At 41.7% G+C, this 21639-nt stretch overlaps 1 protein-coding gene across 1 annotated transcript in view; it reads right to left on the bottom strand.

Annotated features, from left to right (window-relative positions):
- dscamb (Down syndrome cell adhesion molecule b) overlaps nucleotides 1-21407 on the bottom strand; it is a 97425-nt gene extending 76018 nt beyond the window's left edge. Inside the window, 3 exon segments of the mRNA XM_029446200.1 lie at nucleotides 4226-4372; nucleotides 5130-5447; nucleotides 20574-21407. Coding sequence (XP_029302060.1) covers nucleotides 4226-4372; nucleotides 5130-5447; nucleotides 20574-20616 — 508 coding nt within the window. The 5' untranslated portion in view covers nucleotides 20617-21407.
- Nucleotides 21408-21639: the final 232 nt, after the last annotated feature.

Raw genomic sequence — 21639 nt, 5'->3', positions numbered from 1 at the left:
GAGGAGTGAGCAGAATGCAGAGTGCAGAGGCACTTTCATCGCTTAAATGCTAAATGCACAGTTGGGAAGCGGCCGACATGAATGTGACTGAAAATGTAACTGGAGATTTTTTACTGATGCTGTGAGTATTGGAGGGACTTATTTGCATAAAGCAAATAAAAAAACAGCATTTTCCACGCAGGAGGAAACTGACTGGGGCGCTGTGCCAAGCAGGTTATGCAATGAGATGAGAAGAGAAGAGAGAAGGCCGATAGTTAAGGCCAGCAGAGGAGGATGGAGAAAAGAAGAGGAGGGTAAATATAAGGAAAGAAAAGAAGACAACAAAGCAAAAGGTGAGAAGGAAAAGTGTCAAAGAGGAGAGGAGACACTTACTGAAGACGTTTGACATATATTATAATATTAAACATCGTTTAGTCAAACATAAGTGAGAAATTGTAGCATAGAATTAAGAGAATAGCAAGATGGAGGTCCATGCAGGAAGAAGGAATGGCTTATCCGCCGGCATCGTCCTGAGCGTGCGTCTTAATACGGAAATAAATCTTCCCGTCTCTCGCCTAATCTCCAGCCTGAAAAGCTGAAAGGCCTGCTTGTTTGATCCAAGGAGGAAACCCTAACCCTCCACGCTAGAGAGACCTCTCTTCCTCCATTCATTCCCATTTATTTCTCCCCATTTTACCTCTCGTCCCCTTCCCCCCCCCTGTTCCTGTCCTCTCCAGGTATCTAAAGCTGTTGTCGGGCTTCCCATCGGAAGGTACAGTTAGCATTTAGCAAAGTTAGCACGAGATCTCGTCTTCAAAATGTTATGAAATGAACAAAATGGATCAAATTCGTGCTCTTTGCATCAAGCATTTAGGGTCCAAAACCTAAAAACATTCAGTTTACAATCAAAGAGGACGAAGAAAACCAAACAATATTTGCATTTAAGAAGCTGAAGCTAGTTTTTTTACATAAATACATAAATAATAAATAATTGAGTTTGAGAAAATGTGTTTCTTGTTTAATTAGGACCAACACCGAATATACCCAAGTGTGTTTAGTAAACTAATCTTAACATTAAATGTGTTTTATGTATCTGGATGATAAACAGAATAACATCCAGCGTTCACTATTGTCACTTTATTTAAGTTGTGGTGTTGCCACATTATTAACTTCAATTGGATTGGTCCTGGTCTCCAAATTTGCAAGATGCCTACACTTACAGAACAAGATTTGAATGGATGCAAATGGCATGCATTAAAAGCTGTGGGAGCAGCACTGTGTGTATCATCTGCTACAGAGATTATGTTGACTCCAGGCTATATATCCGTAGAAGGGGAGAAAAGTCAATAAGAACTCACTGTGTGGGAGATGTACACACAATCGTACATGCTAGGTACAGAGGAAAATCATCTGAGGCAGCTCGGAGCTGATATATTACAACCAACGCTGCACATTAGAAGCACTCGAACAACTGAAATATTACTGTATGTAGACACAGAATTTATGCTCAAATTGCAAAACATACAACTGCTTGCATCTTAAAAGGAGAGTGCAAGGTCTCGGTGACAACATGTTGTTTGCAGCTCATTCAATATCTAAGAACTGGTTTTGTTGCAGCTCTTCTCTGCAACCAAGGCCGCCCGGCTCATTACGCTGCCTCATATCATGAATGATGAGAAACAAAAGGTAGGTAGATGGAAAAACACAAAAACACACAGCATCCCAGGCAGCTCCATCCCTTTTCAGAAAACATGGCCACTTGAAACACAGAGGAGCATGTGAAGAAAAAAACACATCTACACAGACTTAAGTGTGTGCACACTGCTACACAGAGTGCATGTGACAACACCGATACACACATGCATTAATATACCATATAAAATACTGGCAGCAACACGGTAGCACACAGCTGGACTCCTCCCATCCCTGCCTTACTTTCTTTGTCTCTTTTATTTTGCCTCTTTCATCTCTCTATTGGCTCTGTCAATTGTTTATCAAAAGCAGCGAGAAGGTGGTCGGAGCCGGGCATTTGAAAGCACGTGCTGCGAGATCCATTTTAAAATTCATGACGGGTTAACGGTATGTTAGTGGCAACATTAGGACCCAGTGAGCTTGCGTCGAGCTCATTCATATTGAAAACAGGCCGCTTCAAATGACTACTAAGCAGTCCTCATTCTGAGAGGTAATTCATATTGTAATTAACTTTTCAATCACAGCTGATTAATTAAGACAGGCCCAAGTCTGTAATTATGCATCTATTTTTTACCCTAATGTGAATCACTGGATATTCAAAGATTTCTGCAGCCGTGATTTAAGCCAGTTTGTTCTCCACGCGCAAGTTACTGATCATAAAAAGCACATTTACACCTGACGATATTAAAACAAGCAGTGGTGATCAACAGTTCAGACGTGTATAAACATAATAACCACGTGACATCATCATCATCACGTTCACCTTGACGGTTCTTCCTCTCATTCTGATGCACAGTGCGCTTGATGTTACCGTTCCCAACTAAAAACCTGAGATTTATAATTTAGTGTGGCTTTTGGTATAGCTTTATTTTGTGTCCGCTGAGACCAAGTCTTCTTTCATGAAAAATTTAGAAGAAAAAAAAAAAGGACGAGAAAAGAGAGGGGGGGGGGGGGCGGAGAAGGAGTCGGGGAAAACTAGGCTGGGTCAAACTGCACCAAGTTGCCATTGTCGAGCCCGGTTGGTATCCTTATGGCCTCTCGCGTGCGCATATTCACTCACGCACAAACACGAACACACTCGCACACACATCCTTCTAACCCTCGCTCCTAGAGTAAACATACCCTCTCCATAACAGTGCGAGGTGAATCCGCTCATGCATCAGAATCGACCATCAAATATTTATCACGGAGCAGCAGTGATTTTGACAGTGTGCTCATGCTTTTGACAGCACTCCCCTTCTGCAATACTTATCGGAGTAAACACGGACAATCCAATATCGTTGTTCTTTTGAATGCTTGAACTCAAAAGAACACAATATAATCCATCAAAACCACACTGCATATTCTATAAGCCGTCGAACCTTCTGTAAGAAATTCAATTAAAAGAAAAGTCATTGTAGAAACGACGATAAAATAATGATTCAATATAAAAGAATGACACACATTCAAATTCAATTCATACATACAGAGATGGTCCATACTGTCTTTCCTAATTTGTTTATTTAATATAGTTTTTAAAATATTAGTACAAACCAAATTCGGAAAGACAATATACAAATATATTCCCAAATCCAGACCGACCTTTGCTTTCGATAAAGATGTAGAGGAGAAATGTTTTAGCATATTATCCTCATAATGGACACTTTTTCTTCCCCAGCCCCAGATGAGATAAACATCACATCAAACTACATGATTCATTTCATTTACAGAACGTAATCATATCTGCATGCTGCATATTTGCCCGCTCTCCGTGACATTAGGCAATGTCTTCAACCGGCAGCTTGCAGCGAGTAACTCGAGTAACCTCAAGTAAATAAGTCGCTGGCATGGATCAGAAGACACATCTTCATGCTCGAGCACACACATTTAAAATGCCACCAAAACACCGTCCCAGATTCTGCCCTCAGTGAAATGACATCAAGTGCTCACTTACAGGTCCCTGAACGCCCCAGTATGAAGCGAAATCAGCCAGCGGGCAGTACATGGAGCAATCAAGAGATAAGCATCCCATTTAACGTGAGTAAAAATCCAACCCGCAGAACGTTCTGCTGTCTAGCGTTATCATGCTGCGCCACTGGATTCAAACAAGGAGGGGAACTAGGTCAATGACGCTGTGTAAACTGTTTCACTTTACCCCTTGCTGGACTCAAAATGGAGTTAGCTGAGGTGAGGTGTGTATAGGAGAGAGAAGCGCAGTGATTCAATGTGACAGTTATCAACATCCTCTGGCTCGTGAGAGGACGGGGCTGTGCAGAGCTGCAGAGCCCCAGTAATGGCAGACGACGACAGAAAACAGGTAAGAAGATGACTCACAGTGAAACAGAACATAGTGTCCAAAGACCACAGAGCGGAGTCGAGCAGGGAGGGCTGGGATAAACAACCCAAAATACAAAAAAGCAACGCACCTCTTCCTCCGTCAAACATTTAATCTTACCGTTTTGGACACATAAAGATTGTACTAAGTGTGGTCTTTAATAATTGAAATACATTCTACAATAACGAGCATTTTATCTAAATAATACACATTTGTATTACGTGTTATTACGCGTCTTACCTGAGTTGAGTGAAACTGTGTCTTTCTCCCATGATACAACAGTGACGTAGGCCTCAACAGAAGCAGGGATAATGCACTTGAAGACGGCTACACTGCCTCTCATAGCCTTCTGGTCGGCCACTCTGACTGTGTAGGGTTCCCGTGAAACTACAGGAAAAGAAAAAAGCATAAATACATGACAAGTCTCATTCATAAGAGACCAAATCCTTTATTGTATACTTCTTTTTCATTTTTGGGGACAGGTGAAGTCTTCTTGAACGAACTGAATCCCTGACGGCGCCAGGGGAAACAGGGAGTTGACTCTAGTGTTACAATACTACTATTGCAACATTATACTGGAAAAACTAATGTAAAAATCTAATGAATGGCAATTAATTGAAGCTTATATTGCTTGATAAATGTTAGAGATCGAAAAATGCTATGTCCGAATTGTTATGTCTGCAGAAGGTTTGGATCCAATTTGGTCAAATATACAAAATGACATTTGTGTATGAAACCTAACTAGGCAAGAGCCAAACAGAAGACGGTTGGATACATAACAATATTATCTCAATGGCTGTTTTCAAGGTCAAGAAATCCTTTAAATCTAAGCACATTTTCCATCATTGTGAATTTGAACAGTTCCTGGAAGTAATCAAAATTTCTCCAACCTAAGCCTTTTCATATTTTTAACATACGAGCGCTTACAAAGTTCGGCCGATCTTTCCTTATCTGCAGCGAGATATCAGTCTCAGATCAAGTAATTAAAGTCATGCTCCAAATGCTTTGCATTATGTTTGTTTATGGAAAGAAGCATTGCAATACCATGGTTTGTTTTCTTTGAAACTAAAAGCATCACTAGTAGTATTGTTGTTACTATTATAACCAAGTACCCCTGCTCCACTAAGCCCTCCTGTGGACTCACCAGCTTTGATGTGGACATCCTGACTCCTGATCTTGCCAGAGGGGTTCTCGGCAGTGCAGTAGTACGTGTTGTCGTGGATCAGCTTGCTGAAGCTGGATGGCAGGAAGTTGAAGATCTGGAGGGTTCCATTAGGGTGGACGTGCCGGATGCCCGGGACATCGTAGATCTCCTCGCCGGTCGCCAGATACCAGCGCAGCGAGGCAGGAGGGGCGCCACCAGCAGGACAGGGCACAGAGGTCCCTGTGGTGCTGGCAAATACTACCTCTTGCAAAGATGCATTGACAAAGTATAAGCTGGAATATAGGTCCTCACTGAAAACTGCAAGAGAGGAAACACAGGAGGTTCACTGTTACAAACGTTGTACTTGATCACGTGTCCTGTAAGTAGTTTGGATGCAAAACCTTGAATATAGTTTCAATAGAAATCTGGAGAAGAGACCACAAATGTACTTTTTATACTTCTTAATATTCCGATTTTTCGGTATTTCAGTATGAAAATGTCAAAAATGATAAAGCACAAATTATTATTCCTGTAAAGTCACTCACTGTAAGTGCTTCTATTTATGGAACATGATCAGTAGTTTAGAATTCATCAATGTATTCCCATCCCTAGGACATCGGGAACATTAAATTAACATAACTACTATTAATTATGAAATAAGGTCAGTTGCCTTGATCATGTTCAACCTTTAATTCAAGCCAACATCACAGTAAAGAGACCGATGTTAAATGCAGTTTGTGCAGGAGCATTCTCCAGAGGAGAGGAGGGTAATAAATGTCAACGTTGGACCAATTAGCTCCATAGTAATCTACAGCTGTTTGATTTCAGAGCACATGTTTGCAATCTGAGCTTCTTTTTGTATTTCAGAGAAAAATACTTGTATCGACAGTATATCTGTGTGTGTGTGTCTCGCTTGCCATCTCAGCATGGTGACAAGCCCAGAGGCTCCGCACTAAATGGCTTACAGTGGCACTGGCAGCTGGCTTGGACCCTCCCTGGGGAGAAAACATTTTAGCACTTCATAAATTCCTAACAAGGTTTCAAATTGCAGACGTTTCCATCCTTTTCTCTGCTCCAGCAGCTCTCAACCAGCAATGAGACACTCCAATGAGCTGCTCATGTACACACGCACACCCACAAAACACTCATTTGTTGTTACAAATTAGGAATACTCATTCAAAATGATTATCAAACAAAAGATCAATACTGCAGCATTTTTCTACAAGAACGTGTTGACATATTGGAAATCTGGACATTTGCAGCACTTCCGAAATGCAAACAACTCTGCACTCTCTGTGTTACAGAAAATGGTAAACCTATTGAGGTAATGTGGACCGACTGTCGAGTCTTCATCCACATGAAAGAGGATAGAAGAGGGAGCCATGTCCAATAATTGATGTCTGACCACATGCATTATTACATTGTGATTTTAATAACGACTATGAAAGAATATAACACACAATATATTCAGATCGTTTTCTTTTATAATTATCAGAGTTTTCTGTGTGCGTCACTAATTTGAATTGAGGTCACCTAACTAGCAGAAGAAATTAAGAAAAGCATACTGTAGGCTACTGTAAGACAGATGCAACGAAACTATTAAAGAGGAGTTCTGAAGACAGGTCTAATCAGCCAAATGATTGGAAACACCTGTGCGATGTACCATGGTGTGTTACTCCAGGGCTTACAATTTCAAACGGGCACAGTTATAGAATAGGATTTTTTTAAGAGGGGAAAAACATGATGGATGTTGTGCAAATTATTTAGTCCTGTATTTGGTTATCTGTAGACAGTGAAGGCATTTAATATTATGGGTTTACGTGTAGGCAAATATAAGTTACTAGTTCTGTTTTGCTAGCAATAAGGCAATATGTAACTACAGTGGATAGTCTCAAAGTACATTAGCTCAAGTAGGCTACAGTCTTGAGGTACTTCTGGACCAGCTGCAACATTAAATGCTTAATGTAATATTAATTATAATCCAATAATATGATATAACTGTTGTAAAAAAACGAACATGGAATTGATACTCTTACTTCAGATACGTTAAGTAGACTTTACTGATAATAAATCACATACATTTACTTAAGTAAAATTTTGAGTGCAGGAAAATAAGTCCTCACCTTTTGAGCTAACGTTAGCTTAGCCTAGCTAAACCTAGCTTAATTTGTCAACTAGCAACTAGCTAACATTACCGTTAGCATCCATCAAATAAGTCCGAAACACAAACGGTGTATACATTTTACATGTACTTGCCGTCTCATGTGTTATGTCTGCTATATTTCACATTACACATACATTAGCTAAGTGGAAGCGATTAAACAAACGTGAAGCTTTTCTCTTGTGTTTACAGCTAGCTAGCTAGCTAGCGGCTCCTGGAAGAAATTACTGTTTGCTCGCAGGTGACGCAATTATTAACGCCAGTACAATAACACTGCTTATATTACAACCTGTGACTATAATAACTGTTTTTTTAAATACATGTGTGGAAATGATGCATGTGTTTTAATATAATATAATATAATATCAGACACTCTCTATAGATATGGTACTGTGATAAACTTGCAATGCTTATTGGCAAGGCTGGATGTAATTTGGTGCATTTTTTCCATCATCTATCATTTATCTATACTGTACAAGGCATATTGTGTGATGTTCATATAGCATGTTACTAATGAAACACAGTGGGTTCTTTAACATTTACTTCAATAAAATATTAAGAAGTACAGTATGCTCCCAACAGAGGAACTTTTGTATACACTCCTGAACAGTCTCTTACATCAAAAAGTTTTAGCCAATTTGAATCTTTTAAAATGCGGTGGGATAGTGTGCCGGGTTCTCAGTGGGTCTGTGGCACGGGCCGAGATGAAAATAATACATCAAAGTCATATTAAATTCTGATTCATTCTCTTTTTATCCAGCTGGCACGGGGAATATCAATCTTCTCAGTGCTCTGTTGATAAAACAGACTGGAGCCATGAGGGGGGAGATCAAAACCCCACCTGTTCATGGACGGTGCTCAAGGTTAGTGAGAAGGAGAAGACACGTTGAAATCACTCATGTCTATATTTTAAAACACACAGCCTTTCCTGGTGTTATATTCAGTGGATATCATCTTTGTGCATAAGACATGAGATGTTCTGGCGATTATATATTATATACTCTTTGTAAATGTGTCTGTAATATGAAGGCAACATTCACATGAAGAGGATTCTGGGAAGGAAGTGAAGACAAAGACTGTGTTGCAAAAATTAAAAAAATTAAAAAATTACATTTTCTTTATTTAAAAATAAATGTGACAGACGCAACATCAAAGTTTTCTGAAAATACAATTTGGGTACTTAGTTAATTGATACTTTGAACGTTACAGCGTCACAATAGAAACGCCTGGAGAGAAGTAGATCAAAGAAGTGTGCGGTTGCTTGGAAAGCTTCTATTCTGTGCAAGCATCGCAGAAATTGGATTAGGATTTATGTCATGGCTGTTTTGATATTCGTCTATTTCACATATGAAAAGTACGTGAGAGCAACTCAATTTAGACTGGCTAAGTGATAGCGAGATTGATTTAATTTAAAAAAAAGAAATGGACTCTGGTGGAAGGGTGCATATCGCTGCGCTACTCGTTTTCCTAATTGACTAAGCTCAGGAGCCAGGCCACAAATGATCTGGTGACGCAGGTACATCACCCGCTCAGACCTCACAAAGAGCACCGTGTCATGCCCCAACAAACGGCCTCAGGGCCCAACCACTTACTACATTGCCCGAGAGGAAATCTGTAATTGCTATAATTTTTCATGAGCTCAAACGTAAAGGTGAAATAAATGACACTGTTCAATAATGCATTATATGCATCTATAATTGACTGGATTTTTTTTTCATACGGGATATCTTTAGGGAGAAAGGAAGAATGAAAAAAGCTTTCGTGTTTCGGGGCCAGACGAAGGGCTGGACTGCTCAAAATGATACAACTAAGCAAAAATATCGACCTTATAGAAATGGGTGGAGATTACACATGACCAAGGACAGAGGGCGTCGTATGCTGTGCAGTCTGTAACGCCCACTGGCGATATAAATAAATGTGATTTGATTTGATACCTTTTTCCATTTATTGTTTCAATAGGTCGGTATGCTTTTGTTTTGTTCGCTTGTTTTTGAATCTTCGCCTCATTGTCATTGTTTTAGTTTGTAAACTTGTATGTTTTCATGCTGAAACTCACATTGTAGATATTCTACTTTATTAAAATTGAGTCCAGCACATGTGTGTCTGTTGCAGGAGGCCTTTTATCCCCTGCATCGTCCGTGGTCACTACGAGCGACTCCCTTCACGTTACACATATTTGATCCATCATTCATACAATACAGACATATTTATTAAAAGCAGATTGCTTTTTTTAAGTCTTGCATTTGATAATGTATAATTCCTACCGCTGAGATTTAACCATTGAAGCTTTGATAAGTTAATTACACACGTCCACTGTTCAGGGTTGAAAACCAGTGCCTCGCTTCAAAGCTCTTTGACATCTTCTTTTAGAGAGCAGAGCAACCAATCCACCGTGTGTGTGTGTGTGTGTGTTTAAACTGTAAATGTGACGTGAAATGTGTGTGTGTGTAGGATGTTTTTTTGACTCTCAGTAGAGAACAACATACATGACATGGTTTACTCTTTATAAATACTAGCACTCTTTTCTTCTGGTGCACATCTGCATTAATCTTATTGGATCTGAATGCTGCATTACGTAACCGTACAGCACTTTGAAGACATTCTGTAACTGCTTGACATTTATGAATGATTAATTAAACCAAAGCACTTATTTGTGTCATGTGTAACAGAATAAGGCAAAAACTGTTGTGTGATTTTCACAATAAGAGAACTAGTATGTGAGAAGATAAATCTCATGTAAACTGTATTGAGCTGTTTTTCACAGTATTTATCATTTACAATGTGATTTGGGAGAGCAGCCGCAGTAACGTTCACACAGAGTTACTGTACAATATGACCAGCAACACCTTCGGTTCAGCACCATCACAGGATTGTGATCTTCACACAATAGAGCTGATCAGTTGACAGGATGTAACCAACCATGACAGTGTGCTTTCAGAGCCACTGGGGCGCTTCATTTAAGTAAACATGCAATCAATGCCGATGGGAGCAAACAGCATTCATTAACTGGCTGTTTACAGCAAGAAGGAAGAAGTTGCCACAGAAAAAAAACACATTTTCAATGTAGTATTTACAGCTGAACTGTTTTTTGGGGGAACTGCTGCTCGAACGCCTCATCAAAGCATTTAGAAGTCATGTAGAGTTGGTGGGATGTTCACCATCTATTGTACCTGCAGCATTAAGAGGATAGTCCCAGTGCTGTGTGGGAAACAGTTGACAACCTATTAATTCTCACTCCATAGTTACATATTCTGTCTTTCATGCAGCCGCTGGCTTTATTCATGAACACTCTCTGACATGGGAACAAGAGAGAACAGCGGAGAGCAAACAAGAAGAGGCAAAGAGAGAATCAGAGAGACAGTGGGATTGATTCAGCTTCCCATATTTCAGAGGGCACTCGCTTTGCATCTGTTGAGCTAGCAGAGCCATAGTCTGACTTGTCATCGCCTCCATGGTAGGGGGGACTCGGCACCGCGTGGCACCGGTGGCATCACAGTGACAATGTGACAGTGGGAACCCTGGGTAATTAAAGCAACTCTCTGCTCTGTGCCCTCGGGGCAAGTCTGCCTGGGATGTGGAGATCATACCTGGCCCACGCACATTCAGGACTCACAGTAGCCACAGCAATATTCAACCTTAACAAACTCCTTTTACTACTCTGTGGATTTATGGATAGCAGCATTGGTATGATGTCGAACATGTGATCAAGCTGTGTTCACAGGAGCTTAAAACAGGACGTTGACTTGTGCATGACCCACATTTTAAATATATATTTTCTTTTACATTTGAATCTGTTAATAATCCTATTTTACCAAGGTTAATTTAGCCATCTACCGAAGGCCATTAACCTGAAAATAACCATAGCTGGTGGACGATCTGAGACGCAGGCAACAAGCCTTCAGGGCCAGGCAGTCCAGTATGAGTAAGCATTCCCACTGATCTGATCTGCCCAGAGGCAATACACCATGCACAGAAGTTAAATGACTGTCTTCCAATTTGCTCTCATGAATATTAAGCAGTGCTGTGACAGTAGAAAGGGTTGGCTGTATGCAAGCTGCTGATCCACACCGACAGATCTGTCCTCTGATGTCTAGGAGGGGCGTGCAACGCTAAAGCGAGGCCCCCACAGCAGATGAGCCTCCTCCTCCTCCTCCCCGGTCTATTTTCACGTCTTAAATGGGCCAGAGTGGCTGCCTGTCTCATCAAGGGGAAGCCAGAGACCCTGGACTGTTTCTCACTTTAGTAAAACTGAGCGATAAAGACAGTGATGTCTAAATGATGCTGCTGCTGCTGATGATGAGTGCATGAGAGAGGATCTGATGAGGGATTATACTGTAGCAAACTATAGCAGCTCCCTCTGCTGCTGCTAATGATGAATAAAAACCTCCACTAGTAGAAATCTAATATTGCTATGTGATGTAACCGGCGCACTAGAAAGTGTAGGGAAGCCCATGTCTGCAGTGAAGTAAATAAAAGATTACATCAAAGTGTCGCGTAGATTCTCTGTGTGTTTACTATGAGGTTGAAACTCCTTACTGATCTACGGCAGCATTTGCAATTAGAAGGAAGTTATTACACATCTTTTAAGATCTCCACAGCTGCACTCTTACCTATTAATTAAAATAGTTTTCTAATTTCACCAAGAACTGAGGAGCACCATGGTGTTGCCGCTCCTCAAACCTAATTAACAAGAATGAAAAACTACGTATTTATAGAAAGCTAATCCTTTTGACGAACAGTGCGAATATATTCATGAATGTTTCTTATGGCTGATTTATTTCCGTGAGGTGCATCATTGGTGGTAACGCACTGCCAAGAAGACAAGCGGCAGCTTTCGACTGCAGTCTGAGATCACAGCAGTCACAAACATTACTTCTGGTTTATATAAATGTATTTAAGTCACATTAAATCATCACACTGATTGCAATATTAGGTTTGTTTGCCAAATCAAAGTCTGAACTCATCGTTGCAGCGCTTCATGGAAGAGATGATGCTCATATCCACACAAATCAAACGGAGATGTCTTTTTTCACACAGTTTACCCCGTCGTCTTCAGAAATGTTGTGACCTTTGATATAATCTAAGGAGAGCAGCACAATGTGTTGAAACAATACACCCATGGGTGAGTCTACAGGGGCTGAATCAGTAAAGGAAAAACATAAATGCATCGCATGACATGATTCCACTTACAGAAAATCACAATAATACAGAATCCATCTGCCACTGATGGACGGAGGTCTACATATGATTTAACCACAATATCCAGTGTTCATTGTGCTCATTTAAACAGTTCGTCTGCTCCCTGTTAATGAGTTACTGGGTCCTCAAACTGATGTTAGGGCTTTTATTCAAGTGTTATTATGACAAACCCAATGCTACATTTTCCACGAGGAGTTCAGGGCTCCAGTTTTCCAGCCAGACATCAGAAACTTCTATGCTTTAAGATTCTCTTTGTAATTTCCTATTGTGCTTAAACATGTCTGATTGAGACTTGAGTGGCTATAACCGAATCTCCTGCAAACTAATCTAATGGTCAGCATACCCGGCCTCTCTTGATAACACGATTAAGCCGCAGCGTTCCCGTTGCACAGACGCCCGTTGGCAGAGGCCTGTACCTCACTTAAACAAGTAGACATGGCACATACTGGACAGCCAACCTTATTATGCCATCAAACATTAAGGTTCAGGGCCTTCAAAAGAGTTGCTGTTGATGGTGTCTTCACATGACCGCTGTCCACCTGCATGCCAGCTAAGGTAGCGCGATGTCCACGGAGGTTTCAGTGTACACGAGCTGCGACATGAGAGGCTGCTGAAGAGAACGACCTGACACTGACAGGCCTTTGGGTTATCCTGAATCCGTTCGCCACACGTTCCTGCCTTAATATTCAGAATTAGTAGGCGGTGATTCATCTCAATTGTTCCCCGGGTGCTGAATTGTTTCCTTCTGCATGCTCACGGTCAACATCTCATTCCACCAGATGAAGATTCACTTCAATCTATGTGTTTTTAGAGATAATAACAGCAAATAACAGCAAAGATAATAGTGGAGGAGGACAGAGCAAGAACAAACATTGTAGTAAAAACAAATGAAATACGTTGTCAGTGAATATTTAGATGCAGATATCAGTATCAACATTTTGGGATGTCAGATACCTTAATTAAAATAAATTAAATAATAGTTCAGGTGCATTTTGTTCTTTACCATTTAGGATCATGTTCCTGTAATTGAACTATTTGATACTTAATAGTGCAGCTTGCTATTTGTTTTGTTGTATATATCTATATATATATCTATATATATATATATATATATATATATATATATATATATATATATTGTGTATTTCAAATACAATACATTTGTCTCTTTGTATCTTCTCTTTAACGAGGCATTGGTTTGAAAAGTCCTCCTTATGTTCTCGTCGATTGTTGTTGTTTTTTTGCAGCACTTTTGAACTTTATTTTGAAAAATGCTATACAAATATGCCGTACTTACTGCTAATGTTGTACAGGTAATAATGTCATTATAAGGCCATGGCGGCCCTTTGAAGATACACCGCCAACGCTGTTTTGTCCAGCAGACGTCTGTGACCAGCAGCTGGTGGAGTGTGTTAATGTTGATGTCACAGCAGCTGGCTGCTCTCATCCTGTTAGCTCTGCCTGCCATTATCAGCGTTCTCATTCTCCTCCTTTAAAGCTGCTGCTGCTGCTGCTGTGTGCCATGCTCATTTTAATACTCCAGACTCATTTGACCGTCTTTATGGACTTATCATATTAAACATTTATCGCAGCCATTTCCCTAAACCAAGCATGTTTATTCAACACTTAGGGGACCACAGCACGGCTCCTTTTAAGCACCCCCCCCCCCCCCCCCTCCCCTACCCCGCCCCCGCCACACACACATAAACACACATCCTTATTTTCTCCTTTTTCCTGTTTCTCTCCTCCTCTCGCCCTCGGCCCCCCCGGCTTGCTTTATTACTCCTTCTCTGTGTGCTACTGCCTGAATAAAAAAAAAAGGTATTTTTGTATAATTCCTCTCCTCCTCCTCCTCCTCCTCCTCCTCCTCCTCCTCCATCCTCTCCTCTCCGGTCATCCTCTCCCCCCGATGGCCGGGACACCGGGGACTTGTGTCTTGTGAAGCCAGGCAGTCGAGCAGACACAAATGTATTCTGAGCATTTAGTACTTTGGATGAATCGAGTTTTAATTTAATCATCTGATCAAACACTAATTAGCATAATCACTTGTGGGGATGGATGGTCTAGATAGAGAGACACAGAGCAACACATAATAGACCTCATCCTGGCAACAGTCTACGGGGACACTTAGCAACATGTAAACAGCTACATGCTTCCAGAGACCCACGCAGGGCTCCGTCCAAATTACCTGCCTTTGTACGAACAATACATACAATTCTCCATTTCCTTTAACAAGCGCAGCCACTGCAAAATGATCTATTCACTGCCAGGCTGCCCGAAAATCAAATGTTCTGCTGCCAGGCCCTGTGCCCGCTTATTTGATCTTGGACAAGATGGCTCACTGCAGCATCACAACGAGGTCTGAGCAGAGGAGGTCTGGGAATTCTAGGAATACCACAAAGTGCTAAGATTATTGACAATGCACTCAGTCTCACACCGGGCCAGAGAATCGATGAGTGGCTCGAAGGACATAAATCAGACTCCTGTGGCTCCACTCCATGTCACACCCTAACCCACCCACCCAGATCCCCAATTAAATGCACACACACACACACACACACACACACACACACACACATGCACACAAGAACACACACTCTGTAAATCCTGCACCTCCACACGTAAATACACAATAAAGCACCCACTCTACACGCTTCACACACACACACACACACACACACTCTCACCTCAACTCCAACAAGATGACAGCGCTTTAAAAATGGCCGGCTAAAAATAACCACCACTAACTTGGTCTTAAATCTTAGCATCTGTGCCAGGTTTAAAAATAAAGAGCAGTGTCGAGAAACCAAGCTGGACCCATTTGTCTTTCTGTCACTCTGTCTATCCAGCTTTGCCTCCTCCATTATCCCTTAGCCTACTTTAATATTGGAACCGCGGAGCGTCAGAAACACGGTGAATGAAATATCTCCGGGAAATGCGCTCTGGAATAATCAGACATGTGGATGGGGAAGAAATACTGCAAAGATGCATTGTTGGAAAACTGCAGAGAGGTTGAAGAGATAGAAGGTCCATGAAATATGAGAGGAAACAAGAGAACCAGACAGAGGGGTTGACATGTTAGTGAGCAACAATACATCAGGCACATGCATCATGCCCGGGCCGGAGTCGCAGGGATCAATTCAGCCTTGGGCCTCGCAGTGTGTCGAGTTCAAAGCCTCGCCCCGGTATGTGGAGGACTGGATTAAGAGGCAGTATTTATGAGGTCCAGCGTGAATGTTTGTCTTGGTGGGTGATGGATAGCAAACTCATCACACCTCCGCCACCTGTCTTCCACAATGAACAAAAGCTGCGGTGGGGAGCTCAACACAAGGCCTGTAGTGCGCAGTGTACCACGCGCACTGACAGAGGGGACGCTGCATGGACTGCGGGGCCTCGTGTGCACGTACAAACTCTTTGGTTAAGGTTTTGCGATGACGTAAAACACGCCCTCAAGTCACTGTTGACTCGACTTCTTGGCGACAGGCTTAATATGAGGCAATATGTTCATGATGCTGCATATTTAAAGCATTTATCAACGCTGTATATTCTGTGTATGACGACCATCGATGCACCTGCAGATGATTCGGCCTCTTCGGAGATCTGTGACTTCTCTCATGTTGGTTTGAGTTTTCCTCTTTAATCGATGACGATACCAGATACACTATCCGTCGAATATCTCTGGATGCACACACACTTTCAATTGAAGATTTGGAATGTATTATTCCAAGAAGCGCTACGCACTATTATACTACATGCATTAAATGGATCAGCACCAGGCTCTTGACACAACAGTCAGAGGTCAAGATGGCTCATGTCTTACGTAGGCATTCTTTGAAACTTCTGCACTCATCGTCCTTAAATCTTTGAAACTAAATCAATATAGAAGCACTCCTGCACAGCAGAGCAGAAGTGCCTCTTTCTTAAACTGTCAAAATAAAGCTTTTACACCAGTTCCTCCGCTACAGTACCTGTGCAGTGCAGCACAGTAATATAACATGTCACTTTGACAGGTGCTGAGTGAATTAAAAACATCATCTCTACTGAGAACCCCCGTCTGAGAGGGAAACCCCCGCCAGATGTACTACAACCTCACTTTGCACGCATGATCAAACACCTACATCTGGGTGCTGAGGGCTTTTCTGCTCTTCCCTGCAGATGCTAAACGATATCGTTAACATTTTAATGCAAGAGACATTTACACGCGGGCTTGCGCAATTACACCTCTGATTCAGTGGAATCCAGACAGACACAGTGTGATCGGTAATTAGATTTTACATTGGGTGAAACACACACACACACACACACACACACACACCAATCGCCAAAGCTGGCTCCTAATTAGAGAGCTAGACAGGCTCGAGGAGGTACGGTACAGTAGAGTAGCCCTCTTTATACAGCTGGGATGTATGAACTAGGGGATATCTATTATGATCACACATCAGGGTTTCCATTACCCAACATTAGCAGCCTTTTCAACTGGAGTCACACACACTGAGTTCAGAATGTAACCCAACAAACCCTCTTACAACTCACACAAGTGAGCAAGAGTTAAGTGGGTTTGTAAACTTCATTTAGCCCATTAGATATTCATATCAGAGTGAGACTGCACAAGATGATCTATCACTTGACTGTACGCTGCGTGTTTTCATGGGGTAATTTAATTTCATGAGCTGTGATACCGCTTCTGCAACCAAACTCTAATTGGTAATTAGTAAACAGACTAATGGCTGTGAGTGCAGAGTACGGCTGGTCAGGTTTCACTCCTTTTGCTTTTTCCCGGAGCCCGTGAACGGCCACTTGGAGGCCGCTGATCTTTGGACATCTTTACACATGATGAGAATCACCTCCCAGCTCCAATAAACGGAGCTCTCATCAGTGCGCCTTCATCGCCTCATGCGTCATGTAGATTTATCGCCATGCAAAAAATGCGGTTCCCCCTGTTCCACTCGCAGCCAAGTTCAATCTATCTATCCACCCGCGGTCCTCGCCGCTTTTCCATCCAGTGTTTCAGGTTGCTAATAATGTGGGGTCATGTAAAATTGGCAGGCTAACTGATGTTGGCAGCTATTTACTGTACTGTAAGCTACACTGGGCGAGATGCTTTGGAAGAGCGTCCTTATTTCAAAGTGAATCTGCCTTTACCTCCAGAAATGTCACAGCTAATTGAGATCAAAATTTGATTGTGTGATCTTCTGACCTCTGCGTAAATGTTCATTTATTGAAGACGTATGAGATAAGCCCTTTTAAGTCACGAGCATCAGGTTGAGCCGTGTGTGTGTGTGTGTGTGTGTGTGTGTGTGTCTACAAATCACCGCAGTCTTCGTGGGGACTCTGGGAGAAGCCTTGTCTCGTTATATCTTTCCAATGAGAGTTTGAATAGGCCAGTTTAGCTTGCTGTGGTTTTGCCTAGAGGCAGCTTTCAGGGAGAAATATTTAATATGTTTCCTCTCCTGTACTGATGACTACATTTATGATTATACTGTGATAGGCAGAGGAAATAGCAAACGCATAAAGTCTTAAAATAGAATACAATAAATAAATAGTGGCTGTTGAACACGTCAGATTTAACATTGTTCTTTGATTTTCTAACGAGGGCTTTGTTTCTATTTTGCTTTCTTCTGAGATAACTTGATGCAATGATTTCCACGATCTCAACATCTATCTCTCTTTTCCCTTTTTTCCCCCAACCTCTGGGTTCATTAAGGTGACACGAGAACAGTGAGATGACCACAATGCAATGTGGAAAAAGAACCCTGGTTGCCATTTGGCCACTTATGGACACAGTGATGTAACAGGAAGTGATTAGCTCCTAATCAAGTACTTATGGGTCAACTCAGTTAGCGGCACGAGCCAGACTCACAATTCCATGTCCAAAACCATTCCCTGTAGAGTTCCCTGTTTCCTTGGTCTGCCATTTTGTAGTGGTGTCCGATTTGTCTTGTTGTTACACACGAACGAAGATACAACGATCCCACCGAGTAGTAAACAAGCGTCCGAATGATCTGAATAGTGTTCTTGTTTTTTTTTTGCCACCAGACAACAACACCATAGTTTTCTACCCCGATATAGAGCGATTTTCGGACGCAGCCCCTGACACCCATTAAGGAGGTTACCATAGAGACAGACCAGTGAGCGTGTGATAGGCCTAACTCTGAAACAGCAAGAATTGTCTGGAATCCAATCGCTGTGCCGGTTTCTATCCACAAGGTCATTCATTCTGACAACGCCTGCTCAGACGACGAACACCTCATTTTCATGGTAATCAACAAAACATCCAACCGCAGAGGACGAGGTCCTGTAGCTACGCTCCTGTACAGGGACGGAGGAATCGAATCAAATGACAACGCACACAGCAAGTGATAAAAACTCAGTGATTGCAGCGCGAATGACGAACACAAAAAGTGTAATGTCTGCACTCAACGCGGTCTTACTGCTTAATCCCTATCAGTCGTTTGCCACAGGCCTCCTCAATAATCCCTTATGCAATAAACGGACACAATCTTGCATGGCAGTTGATCTAATGTCAGAGTCGGATGATTATGATTAATGAGGATTCCTTATTGTTCCTTTATGAGTTTCAGCACAAGCTGGGCTGAGGGAGATACCATTTTATATGGAGTCAGTGTCAATAAACGGAAAAAGGCGACGACACAGAAACAAAAATCCATTTCGAAGCCTTATTTTATCATCCCAGCCAGAAGGGAAAAACCCATTTTGGGGACACACCGTATCATATCGCAGCCATTCGATGTGGTTAAATGTATTCCTACCTGTAAATCCCCAAATGTTTGCTTTGTGAATTCAGCGTTTTTTTGACCCTTTAATACAAATGCAGCCAACCGCGGGGTTTGGTTTTGTTTCAATACGTGAACAATCCCCATCTTGTCACCCCGATGTGTTTTCTCACAGACGTGTTTCCATTTTCTTTCCTTCTTCGACTCTCCCTTTTTTTTTTTTCCTTCCCTTGTTTTCGTACACACCCAGTCAGCCATAATCCCTCCCTGGAGAAGGGGCTCTGGCCAATAAGTGAATGCAATAAACTGTATCAATTTTCTGCTATTGATTATAGATACACTATATGAGCACACAAATATGCGTGCATGGAGTCAGCCGCATGCATGTGTGCACTGGTACACATGCACTTACGCAAATACACATGCGTACCAGAAGACACAGACAAGATGCACAAACAAATCTGGGTTTGAATACAGTATTTGAATGCAGAATGAGACTTTCGGCTATTTGAATGGAAAATGAATTTCACCTTTTTGTGTGCGTTTGTGAATTACTCACACAGTGACCTCTGTGGAATGTGTCTCATTACAACATTACACTTTTACATTTATTTTATAATTATTAACGTATTTTTAATTTTTATCAATGTTGCTAATTTTCCCTCTACAAACTAAATGTAAAGATAAATAACGTAGAATTTTTGGAAACATTCTGAAGGAGCCGTAAATACAATTGAATGTTTTACATCAAATACGTTCAAAATTAAAATATGGATTACTGATTCTTACATATGTGTATAAAGTGACCATTTTAATGAAAAAGATGCTCACTGTGGGGGAGGGGGAAGGGGTTAAACCAAATGTCCATTATATCAAATACGTCACTTATTACTAAGGGCCACAGTGGAACAAGGCTGTGACAGAATAAGTATCATTAGGCATTAAATAAAAACAGAAACATATTACATTCATAATATGCACATGACAAACAATTAACACCTAAAAAAAAAAATCCAACCAATACAATCAAACCAATTAATTAACTGCAGGCCCAAACAAACATCATTTATCCGTTTTATTTCCTCTGGCTCAGGATGTACATGTGAAGGCCAGAGATGTGTGTAAAGGTTTGTAGGAGAGCTTGGAGGATTTAAAACGCAATAGATGCCTCGCCCGTCTCTCTCCCTCTATCAAGGGTGTCAGCCTTTTGACAACCATATAAAATCCATTTCATGTGGGTCACAGGTGACCTCCATCCTCCCTCTCCAGTTACTTAGCTGTCTACCGGTGATTTGCTTTCTGCAATAGGTAATGAGCACTAATAAAAAAAGATGAGCCGGTGAAACTTACCATTCAAGATGCTCTGGAAAAAGATAAAAGCCAATATCCACATGCCCTGCTCCGTTCAATCCCCCCAAGCTATGCTTTCTCTTCTTCCTCCGACCGGTGCCTCCCTGGGTTTCTCTTCTGTGCGCTTGGGGTAAGGTTAAACATTTGCCACTGTCTTGATGCAAACCGGTCCAAGTATCTACTTTTAATATCTCCTTCCTACTTTTTCGTTACACTGATGTTTTTTCTGCGCCCTCTCTTTGCGCTTGGAACATAAATGCGCCTCTGTGATTGTCTTGGGGAGCGCTGTGCTCAGACTCTCCTCCTCTGCTCCGCGTCTTGCTGCTTATTCAAAAGGATGCTGAATGGGTGAAGCCCAGGTGTGTGTGTAGCTGAGTCAGAGCGGGGTAAGAGCGGATCCTGAAACAAAAAGGACTGCAAAAAAAAACAAAACTGGCTAAACTAAATCTTTTTTTTTTTTTTTTAAGCTCCGATATCCTCAAAAGACTGACTGACGGATCATCCTTAGTGGAAATAAAAATAAAAATTTTAGAAAAATAAAATAACTAAAAGAGCAAAGAAGCAAACAAGGGGGAGAGGGTGGTAGAATAAGAATGAAAAGCAGGTTTTTTTCTGAGACTCCAAAGTCAGATCATCTTCATCGCCTCTGAGCGTCCAGCAAGAGGCGAGCAAGCGCATCTTCCCCGCTGCCGCTCTCTAATCGCACCACACTGACTCTCTGAGCATTACACAGAATAACCCTCTCCCTGCCCCTGCAGACGCTTTAATTCCTCATTGCCTTAAAGGAGCAGAGGCGGTTACCGGTCGGTCCTGAGGGCAAGGTACTACTGGAGGTGAGAGTGTGAGAGCACACAGTGCGTGGGGTATTTGCATTAAGGAAATGAGCTGCACCTGACGCACCGAGGCACCCAGGATAACATTTTTACGCACGGAGATGTAGCGTCTGCTGGTGTGCAGGTGCACTGAGTATACTGCACTATATACTGTGCTGGTTTGAATTCAACCAAAGGGGTATTTCTCCTACGGATAAGAACAGAGGAGAGTTCACTGTAGGAATATAAAATCT

This window comes from Cottoperca gobio, chromosome 13 (assembly GCF_900634415.1).
Source record: "Cottoperca gobio chromosome 13, fCotGob3.1, whole genome shotgun sequence".
Classification (NCBI taxonomy): domain Eukaryota; kingdom Metazoa; phylum Chordata; class Actinopteri; order Perciformes; family Bovichtidae; genus Cottoperca; species Cottoperca gobio.
Note: the sequence above shows the minus strand (reverse complement) of the source record. Positions and strands in the feature narration are given on the sequence as shown.